Source organism: Tenrec ecaudatus, chromosome X, assembly GCF_050624435.1.
Source record: "Tenrec ecaudatus isolate mTenEca1 chromosome X, mTenEca1.hap1, whole genome shotgun sequence".
Taxonomy (NCBI): domain Eukaryota; kingdom Metazoa; phylum Chordata; class Mammalia; order Afrosoricida; family Tenrecidae; genus Tenrec; species Tenrec ecaudatus.
The window spans coordinates 92,922,110-92,933,404 of NC_134548.1; the positions used below are offsets into that span (position 1 = coordinate 92,922,110).

The 11,295-nt window shown below is 34.7% G+C and overlaps 1 protein-coding gene across 2 annotated transcripts in view; it reads left to right on the forward strand.

Annotated features, from left to right (window-relative positions):
• The window catches only part of KLHL4 (kelch like family member 4), a 72,079-nt gene extending 62,776 nt beyond the window's left edge, over positions 1-9,303 (forward strand). For both annotated transcript variants that reach the window (XM_075539154.1, XM_075539153.1), the window contains 3 exons: positions 4,633-4,845; positions 6,933-7,104; positions 9,244-9,303. In XM_075539154.1, coding sequence (XP_075395269.1) covers positions 4,633-4,845; positions 6,933-7,104; positions 9,244-9,303 — 445 coding nt within the window. The remainder of the gene's footprint in view (positions 1-4,632; positions 4,846-6,932; positions 7,105-9,243) is intronic.
• Positions 9,304-11,295: the final 1,992 nt, after the last annotated feature.

The window sequence follows — 11,295 nt, forward strand, 5'->3', positions numbered from 1 at the left end:
CCATTGAAAATACCATGGCTTGGGTCAGGCTCATCTTAGTCCTCAAAGTAGCATTCTTGTTTTTTCAATAATCTAAAGATGTCTTGTGCAGCAAATTTACCTAATCCAACTCATCTTTTTATCTCTTGACTATTGCTTCCATGAACTTTAACCTTTTCTCCACTTATCATGATGTTACCTATTGGTCCAGTTGTGAGGATTTTGGTCCTCTTTACGTTGAGGTCTGCAATCCTTGATCTTGTAGCAAGTGCTACAATTGTAGCAAGTGCTACAATTCTTCCTTGATTTTCAGCAAGCAGGGTTGTGTTGTCTGCACATTGCAGGTTGTTGAATAAGCTATCCTCCAATCCTGATGCCACATTCTTCTTCATATCTTTCAGCTTTTCTGATTCTTGGCTCAACATTCAAATTGAATGAGTATGGTGAGAGGATACAGCCTTGACACAAACCTTTCCTGATTTTAAACCATGCAGTATTCTTATGTTCTATTTGCAGAGTTACCTCTTGATCCATGCTCTGTTCCACAGGAGCACAATGAAGTGTCGGAAATCCCATTCTTTTAAAGGTTATCCATAGTTTGCTGTAATCCACACAGTCAAATGCTTTTGCCTAGTCAGCAAAACACAATCATCCTTCAGGTAGTCTCTGCTTTCAGCCAAGGTCCATCTGACATCAGCAAAGATATCCCTTGCTAATGTCCTCTTTTGAATCAGCCTGAATATCTGGCAGGTGCCTGTCTATCATTTTTGATGATCTTCAGCAAAATTTTATTTGAATGTGATATCAATGATACTGTTTTCTAATTTGAGCACTCTGTTGGGTCACCTTCCATTGGAATCGGCACAAATATGGATCTCTTCCACTCAGTTGGCCAAATTTAGTTGGCTAATATCCTGGCATAGTTAAAGATGAGTAAGTGCTTCATCAGCATGTTGAAACATTTCAATTAGTATTCTATCAATTCCTGGAGCCTTGCTTTTGGATAATGCTTTCAGTGTAGCTTGAAATTCTCCCTTCAGCACTGTTGGTTCTTGTTCATATGCCACCTCCTGAAGTGGTGGGATGCTGACTAGTTCTTTTTGGCACAGTGACTGGATTTTTTTTCCATTTTCTTTTGATGCGTCTTGCATCATTCAATATTTGCCCATAGAACCTTCAAAGATTGCAAGTCTAGTTTGAATTTGTCTTGATTCCTTTCCATTTGGATATATTGAGTGTGTTCTTCCCTGTTTGGTTTGTAATTTTAGGTCTCTACGCATATTATACTATTAGTATTACAATATCTTCACTTTGTCTTCTTGGGCTGCCCTTAGAGTTTCTATTCATTTCTTTGACTTCATCATCCTTCCATTTGCTTTAGCTACTCTCCGATTAAGAGCAAGTCTCAGAGTCTGTTCGGACATCTAATTTGATCTTTTCTTTCTTTCCGGTCTCTTTTTAAAATTTAAATCATTTTATTGGGGGCTCATACAACTCTTATCACAATCCATATATACATTCATTGTGTCAAGCACATTTGTACATTTGTTGCCATCATCATTCTCAAAACATTTGCTTTCCACTTGAGCCCCTGGTATCAGCTCCTCATTTTTCCCCTCCCTCCCCACTCCCGTCTCCCTCATTAACCCTTGATAATTTATAAATTATTATTATTTTATCATATCTTACACTGCCCAATGTCTCCCTTTACCCATTTTACTGTTGTCCATGCACCAGGGAGGAGGTAAAATGTAGTTCCTTGTAATCAGTTCCCCCTTTCTACCCCATCTTCCCTCACTCTCCCGGTATCACCACTCTCACCACTCTCACCCCTCAGGAGGGGTTCATCTGTCCTGGATTCCCTGTGTTTCCATTTCCTTTCTGCACCAGTGTGCATCCTCTGGCCTAGCCAGGTTTGTTAGGTAGAATTGGGATCATTATAGTGGTGGTCGAGGAAGCATTTAAGAACTAGAGGAAAGTTGTATATTTCATTTATGCTACACCGCACCCTGAGTGACTCATCTACTCCCCTCTACCCCTCTGCAAAGGGATGTCCAGTTGCCTACAGATGTGCCTTGGGTCCACACCCTCACATTCATGACGATATGATGTTTTTTGTTCTTTTGTGCTTGATACCTGATCCCTTCGACTCGACACCTTGTGATGACACAGGCAGGTGTGCCTCTTCCATATGGGCTTTGCTGCTTCTGGGCTAGATGGCCGCTTGTTTACCTTCAAGACCCCAGACTTTTTGATGACCTTTGGGTTTTTTTATGAATGATATTCTTGATGGCCTCCCAGCTCATCAGATCTTTTGTTATTAGTGTTTAATGTATCAAATCTGTTATTGAGACTTTCTCTAAATTCAGGTGGCATAAACTCAATATTGTATTTTGGCTCTCATGAACTTGTTTAAATTTTCTTCAGCTTTATCCCCAAGTTACATATGAACAATTAATGGTCCATTCCACAGTCAACAGATGACCTGGTTTTAGCCCCTGACATTGAACTGCTCCCTTGTCTCTTCCCACAGATGAAGTCAATTTTTATTCTTAGTATTCCATCTGGGGAAGGCCATGGTGATAGTCACCTTTTGTGTTGTTGAAAAAGGTACTTCCTATGAATACATTGTTGGTTTTCCAAAATTCTGTCATGCGATCTCGAACTTTGTTTCTATCATCAAATCCATGTTTTCCAACTATTGTTCCTTCCTCTGTTTCCAACATTTTCATTCCAGTTGCCAATAATTATAAGTGCATCTTAATTCCATGGTTGAACAATTTCATACTAAAGCCTAAGGTAAAATTCTTCAATTTCTGCATATCTCCTTTTAGTTATCAGTGCATAAATTTGAATGATACTTAGAGTGATTTGATTTCCCTTATGTGGCTAGATATCATCTTATCACAGACAGCATTGTACATGCAGATCTTGAAGTATCCATTTTGATGATGAGTCTGACACCATTCCTCTTGAGTGTGTCATTCCCGCTTAGTAATCCCTGTGATTTTCTCATTCAAATGGCTAATACCAGTCCATTTCAGCTTGCTACAGCCCACACTATCAATCTTTCTGCATTTCACTTGATTTTCACAACTTGCAGTTTTCCTTGATTCACACTTTCCTTGATTCATACTTTCCTATTTTCAATTATTAATTGATGTTTGCAGTTGTTTCTTCTCTTTTTGAGTTGTGCCTATTAGCAAATGAAGGTTCCACAGGCTTTAGTCAGTCCATGTCAGGTTTACTGTAAGAAGGCAGCTCTTCCAGAGTCATATTTGGAGTGCATTCGGACTGGAGGGGTTCATCTTCTGGCACACTCTTGGACAGTATTCTTCTGATATTCATGACGTTTCAGTATGTTCCAATGTTTTCCGTGGGTTATCAGTGACGAATCCTGCTGATGTAGACAACCCATTCTTTCTTTGTAGTCTGGTCTTAATAAGAAATCTGTGCTGAAACCTGTTTACTTTGGGGTGACCATGCTGTTATTTGAAATACCAGTGACATACATTTCAGAATCACAGCAACACACAAGCCACCCCAGTACAACAACTTGACAGATAAGTTATGGGACATGTAATTTAGCATTTATTAATTCAGAATTAAATTTAAAGTTCTGCTCATCAACAAAATTTGCATTTTCAAGTTTAAGGGAGTAGTTTGATAGCAGCCAATATTTGTGGGAAAAATCTTACTTCTATATATTTTATGTATATTAAGTTTAGATCTTCTTCATTGTAAATAGTTTTTGCTAAAAAAAGCATATAACAATATGAATTCTAATGCTAGGCAAGTGGGTACTAGCTACAATTGTAAGAATGGTAAGTTTGGCAGATGGAGCCATTCTACCATCCTTGTGGTAATGCTTCTTTCCCTGTACTTTAATTGTAATAACATCAAAGGCACTTTGGGTGAGGAAAACTTTATATATATTCACTGCCATCGATTCTTTGTCAACTCATTGCTAATATATATATATATATATATATATATATATATATATATATATATATATATATATATATATATATATTTCACTGCCATTGATTCTTTGTCAACTCATAGCGACCCAGTAGGACAATGTAGAAATGCCTTTATAAGTTTTCGAGACTGGAACTATTTATGGGAGTTGTAATGTAGTGTCTTGAAATGGAGAATACCCTTTTGAAGAATAAATTGTGACTCCCTGTCTTTTTCCCACAATGTTTTGAATGGCCAATCTTGGGGATCACAGCCCAACATATAAACATTAAGCCCCAGGGCTTCCTTTTTGGTGTACTCCAGTAACTGTTCATTCACAAACAGTTTAATTGCTACAAAATAAAAGAGTTGAACCCCAAACTTATTGCCATCAAGTTGATTCCAACACATAGTGATCCTGTATAGCATTTTAAAGGCTGTACATTTTTATGGGAGCAGATAGCCTCAACTTTATCCCATGGAGCAATCTGGCGGGTTTGAACCATGGACTGTGTGGTTAACAGTACAATATATACACCACAGCACCACCAGGGATCTTCTGAAGTTATAATTAGAGACTTGGAATACTTTGAGCTTGGTTTTCTCACTTACATCAGTGGTATAAATTGGAAATGTTTTTATCCTTTGCGTGTGTGTGTGTGTGTGTGTGTGTTTCTGTGTTTCTTCTAGGTTGTATGCTATTGGTGGACGCGATGGAAGTTCCTGCCTCCAATCAGTGGAATGCTTTGACCCTCACACTAACAAATGGACTCCATGTGCTCCAATGTCCAAAAGACGTGGAGGTGTGGGAATTGGAACATACAATGGATACTTGTATGTTGTAGGGGGTCATGATTCCCCTGCTACTACTGTGAGCTCCAGGCTTTCTAACTATGTGGAACGGTAATATATGTCTATTTATGTATGTGTGTATTGAATTTTATTATGAAACAAGAAAAAAATAACTGCCACAAGTAGACCTCCATATAAAGGTTAATCATTTTATAAGTTAATGTTTTGTAAAATTACACAATTATTCCTAGCTCGATCTGTTTTAGATAAATCCTCTTTGTACTTTAGATCCTGCTTAAGAAAAATATAAAAATAAGATACCTTATTGATTTATATGCACAATATAAAATATATAATTAAATAGAATTCATGAAGAAAAAATATGTTATTCCAAGATACATCACTCAGCCTAGTCACCAAATTGAATTCAAAATAATATTATGGTTTCTAAAGTTAAGTCAATCCTCAAAAGGAAGAAGATTTAATACCACAAACTTTACAAAAATAATTTCCAACGAGATTTTAATAATGTTTCAAAAGTTTTCTATATTACTATAAATATTTTGTCTTCCAAAGGTTATATCTTGGAATGAAGGACATTTCTTTTGAAGAATAAATTATGGCATGTTTATTAACCAAAGTCAGTCATATGCTTTTATATTTATACCTGTCATATTCCCTTCAGAGATAGATTTTTTCAAGAAATAGCTAAATAATATTAATGTAAAACAAAGTGACAAAATTACAGTCAGTAAGGTTATGGAAATCCGATAGACATGATTAAAACTGGTATCCTCATGGAAAATACTGGAAATAGGTAATATTTGTACATTGTAAGCATAAAAAGTAAAGGAGGAAATGTGAGGACTGGGAATAACCATAAAGGTAAAGAAGGAGAAAATTATATATTTAAGAGCAGAGACTTTCACATGAATAAGCTTGATTTAGCAGTTGAAAACACAAGATTGTCTCGTGGTATATAATGTAGAATAGAAGTGGAATATTTTCTATTTTATCTTCTTAGGGATAATTATATTTTAGAAATTAGAATGGCAGAGTAAAAGCATTTTGGAGTATATGTATCTAATGATGATATATTGTGTAAAATAGAGGAAGAAAACACTGAAGGAAAGATCATAAGTGATCCTAATCATAAGTGATAAATCAACATTCAGGTTTTAATGAGAGATAAAATTATCTGTTGTATTTTTATGAGAAATACATATCTGAGAGATGGTTAGAGGGAAATGGGGAGCTAATACCAATTAGTATAAGAATGAAGAAAATGTTCTAAAAGTGATCATGGTTAATATTGTACAATTCTTCTTGATGTGATTGAACTGTTGAATTGTATTATATGTAAATATATGCCAATAAAACTGTTAAAAATGAATAAGGGACAGGGACACACAATAAAAAGGGGGCTTAAGATTATGGTCAAGAATATATATATATAATGCTTTGCCTACATATAATGTGTAATTATATGAATTTTCTTGCTCGTTGCCTTTTAGATTTTACTATAATATCTTAATTTAAAATTAGGCTTCAAGTATTAGGAAACAATTCTTGCAGTTTATTTTAATAAATGTTACTGACTGAAGTATCTTTGATTCTGCTTACTGAAAAGGTGTTGGTGTAAGGAGATAACTGAGAAGTAAAGTAGAAAAGAAAAAGTCCAGGCTTGTGTAAATGAAAAGAGAACTCTCACAAGGGAAAATGACAGGATAAAACTATGGTCATCCTTCCTCTAAATTTTATTCAAAGGAAAGGCACTTGTTTATTTAACACAGATCAAAATTAAAGACTATTTATTCATGTGGTTTAAAATGGGAGCCCTCTGTAAAAACTTTGAAGAACAAACAATAAAAGAAAAACAAAAGCTTTCTAACCTCTATTCTAATTGATTCAGAGAGTATATTCATCAAAGTATTAGGTTCCTAAAATATCTTCAATCTTAATACTGATTAAAGAAATGGAAGATAGTTTGTAAAAGAAATATATTTTCAGTTTGCTTTTGGTGACCTCTGGTGGTTGAACAGAATTTTGCTATACACATATCTTATTTATTAGCTAATTTTGATATTTATTATTTTAATTAATTATTTTGAACAAACATATATATTGTTAACACTTAATATTCTGAATTATAGCACTATTGGATTCACTATTATTTTTTTTTTCTTAACTCTTTTAAGGTATGATCCAAAAGTTGACGCATGGTCAAGTGTGGCCCCTCTGAATATACCTCGCGATGCTGTTGCGGTATGCGCCCTGGGAGACCGACTTTATGTAATTGGAGGATACAATGGACATACTTATCTGAACACTGTTGAGTCATATGATTCACGTAAAAATGAATGGAAAGAGGTATTCTCATTATGGCTTTAAAATTAGTGTATTTCAGACTTAGATAATATATTTTAAAATGTGTATTTAGTTTTGTTACTGTCTTCCTCTAGGGCGGTGGTTTTCAACCTTCCTAATGCTGCAACCCTTTAATACAGTTCCTCATGTTGTGGTGACCCCCAACCATAAATTTATTTTCCTTGCTACTTCATGACTGAAATTTGCTACTGTTGTGAATAGAGCGACCCCTGTGAAAGGATCGTTCGACCCCCACAGGGGTTGTGGCCCACAGGTTGAGAACTGCTACTTTAGGGCCTAGCTAGATATATTACCAATGATATTAAAATTTCTTAGTTTATCATTACCAGGATACATGAATACTCATATGAAAAAGGACAAAACGTTTTCTTGATTTCATGGAAAGCTTCCTTTTACTGAAAGGAAAGGGTTCAAATTCACTATGGGTCAGTCAGGGTGCAATGTAGCACCGATGAAGAACACAGCTTTCCCCCAGATCCTGGATGCTTCCTCCTACCAGCTACCATGATCCGAATTCTACCTTGCAGGACTGGATAGGGCAGAGGTTGTACACTGGTGCATATGGGATCTGGAGGCACAGGGAATCCTGGGTGGATGATACCTTCAGGACCAGGGGTGTGAGGGGTGAGGCTGGGAGAGTGGAGGGTGACTGGGTTGGAAAGGGGGAACTGATTACAAGGATCCACATGTGACCTCCTCCCTGGTAGATAGACAGCAGAGAAGGGGGGGAAGGGAGACTCCGGATAGGGCAAGATATGACAAAATAACAATGTGTGTATTATCAAGGGCTCATGAGGGAGGGGGGAGCGGGGAGGTAGGGGGAAAAAAAGAGGACCTGATGCAAAGGGCTTAAGTGGAGAGCAGATGCTTTGAAAATGATTAGGGCAAAGAATGTACAGATGTGCTTTATACAATTGATGTATGTACATGTATGGATTGTGATGAGAGTTGTATGAGTCCCTAATAAAATGTAAAAAAAAAAACCAGAACCATATCTTGGCCAACATTCTATGTGTGTATTAGAACCTGACAACCAAAGAGCAATATCTTGTTTCATAAATACCTCTTCTAGTTGGCTTATGCTAAGAAAAGCATTTATTCAAGTCCCTCTATAAGAAGATGGTATAAACTACAAATATTCCCAACTTCTTCAGTCATTCAAGGAGTTTAGTATACAAGGGACCAGAATTAGATTCTCACACGAGGAATGGGTATTTAAAAGATGATGTATGAGCAAGCACACTGAAAGTACATCTTGATCATGCTAAAAGCAAACTTTACCCTTGTGACAGTTTTGCTAGAGATGGCCCTGATTTTATTCCAAAATATTGAATGGTATTTATTGAGTTAAATGATGGGTTGTTTCAAAAATGAAGTTACATTAACTGTTACTAGCTCCATATACAGGCAGAACCGCCTAGTTAGAGCCTAACTTTACCTTCCCTTTCACTTAAATTCCTCTTTCTATAGTTGCCTTCTATCCTAAAACAATAGGTGCTAATTTAATACACCTGAAAATGAGTTACCTAATCTCTCTTCCAATATTCAAATCTATTTTGACTCAGAAACCCTAAAATTCTACCATGTAAATAGCTTCCTATTTTGTTAACATTCCATATGAAGCAGAACTTGAAGAAACAAATTTTAACAACTATGGGGTCCAATATAAGAATCCATATTTTTTAATGAAATTGTGAGAGTTACTTTTGTGAACATTGCAGACTAGAACTTGCTAAGGACACTAGGATTCTATTCTTGACTGTTACTACTTCATTGTGTAACCTTAGAAAGAGAAAGCGTGCCAGATCATGGGACTATACCTTGTATATGCTTCCTTATTTTTGTCATTTCCATTAATTGTCATAATAACATTAAAGTATGAGTATAATCAGAAATTTTCAAATGAAGAATTTGTTTACTGAAGTGGTCAAACTTATCTAAGGTTTTATAGTCTTCAACCTCAGGTTTGTTGATTTTCCCATTCTTAATTTGGCTGCAGTTTCCAATATCTTTATACAAGATTATTGGTGAGTCAGAATAGCCATATTATGATTAGTTATATTATAGTAAAGATAGAGATTAAACAAAGATTTTCTTTCTTTTGTTTTTTGTTACTTTTAGGAAATTCCTCTTAACATTGGAAGAGCTGGTGGATGTCTTATTGCGTTGAAACTGCCATGAATCTACTTTATGAAGTAAAACCAAATAATTTCAAGAAATAGAGTTGGAAGAAGGGAAAAGCAAAAAAACATATTGTGTTCTGCCGTTCATAAACATAGGAATCTTTCTGTTGTTTTAATATGTAGTCGTAATTGCTCTCCTTTGAAAAGCCAAAAAGTTTCTAAGCAGAAATTGCTTAAAAGTAACAAATGTATTCATTTTCAATAACTGATCACATATGAGAGCAATCAAGTAGTCTAGGTTTAGCTTTATTACTTAAAATTGTTCAAATGTGTAGTGCAAATTGATATTTTCACAAGTGTGAAGTGTAATTAACAGTTTGGGGGTAGGAATCTGAGAAGTTAAAAACATTTTTATTTCCACTAAAGGTACCCTATTAGGTGGAATATAACATAATATTTAAAAAAATCTAAAATTCTAAAATATAGTATATTTTCAATAAGGCATCATTTTCTTATTCCAATATTACCTTAAGTAATACCTCACAGTTTCCAAGAGGAAAGTTTTTACTGTATTAATTTTTTTTAGAAAAAATTTAAAAGATGGTTATGCTGATCCCAATATGTCAACTTTCACAATAACCATCTTCTAAGACATGTATAAATTTAGTATTCCATAACATGCTCTCTTGTTAGATTTTCACTAGTAATATATTGTTGTAATATCATATGTACAAGCTATACATCAAATATTGAATTTAATATTGATACAAACTGTGAACTCATCTTCTGAATCTTGAGGCTACAATTATATGAGTAAAATTCTTCTCAAATATGTCTATGAGCTGTATAATAACCTAACATTTGCAAAACAATTTTTAAATGTATTCAATTCAATATGTTATATGATAGAAACATCAGAATGTGCTGTAGCTTATTTTCATATATCAGTATATGCGATCTGTTCATGTTGTATTTATCTAATAGCATATTAATTATATAGACACTACAAAATTACTAAATTAAATAATAAGCAGCATAGTAGAGTAGTATTTTAGCTTTAAATTCTTTAAATTTTTCCATTTAGTAATAAAATGTTTAAGATAAAATGTTAGGGGGGAAGTCTATCAAAGTAAAATCTTGCAGGCACATTTTTAAATTTATGAAATGTATTCTTTAAATTTTGTATTTTACAAAGGTATCAACATACAAAATCTAGAAATATGCTTATAGATTGCTTTATATTTCCTTTTAACATTCAGAATAAATATCTACAAAATATTTGTAATTTGATGGATTAAAATAAATTTCCCTCTGGCAATAAAAACTGTGGCTTTAATTTAACAATATCCAATTCATTCCTCATAAAACTCATAAGAAGATAGGATGAAAGGTGACAATGAAAAACCAGTACTCAGTGGAGAAAAAACTGAAAACCTTTCCACTGAATAAGGGACTCTGACAAGGCTTTCCCTTATCCCCACTCTTATTATTGTGCTGGAAGTCCTAGCCAGTACCATAAGACAATGGAAAGAAATCAAGGGAATGCAATTAGGCTAAGAAGAAGTGAAACTTTCACTATTTGTGGACAATATAATTTTATATAGAGAAAATTCTAAGGTGTCCACAATAGGATTATTGGAAACAACTGAGCTTAGTAGAGTAGCAAGATACAATATTAACAAGCAAAAACCAATTGGATTCCTATATACCAGTGATGAGAATACCAAGCAAGACATCAGGAAAAGAGTATGATTCAAAATATCCACATAAAGTCTCAAATACCTAGGAATAAACCTGAGCCAAAACAAAACAAAACCAGTCCTGTACAAAGAAAACTACAGACATGATTACAAGAAACTATTAGGGACCTACACAAATGGAAGAGTATCCCATGTTCTTGGATTGGGAGACTATTGTGAAAGTGTCTTTACTGCCTAGAGCAGTTTATAAATTCAGTGCAATCCTGATCCACATTCCAGAATTGTAATATAAAGAAATGGAAAAAGTAGTTGCTGACTTCATGTAAAGAGGGAAGAAGCCCAGGTTATGA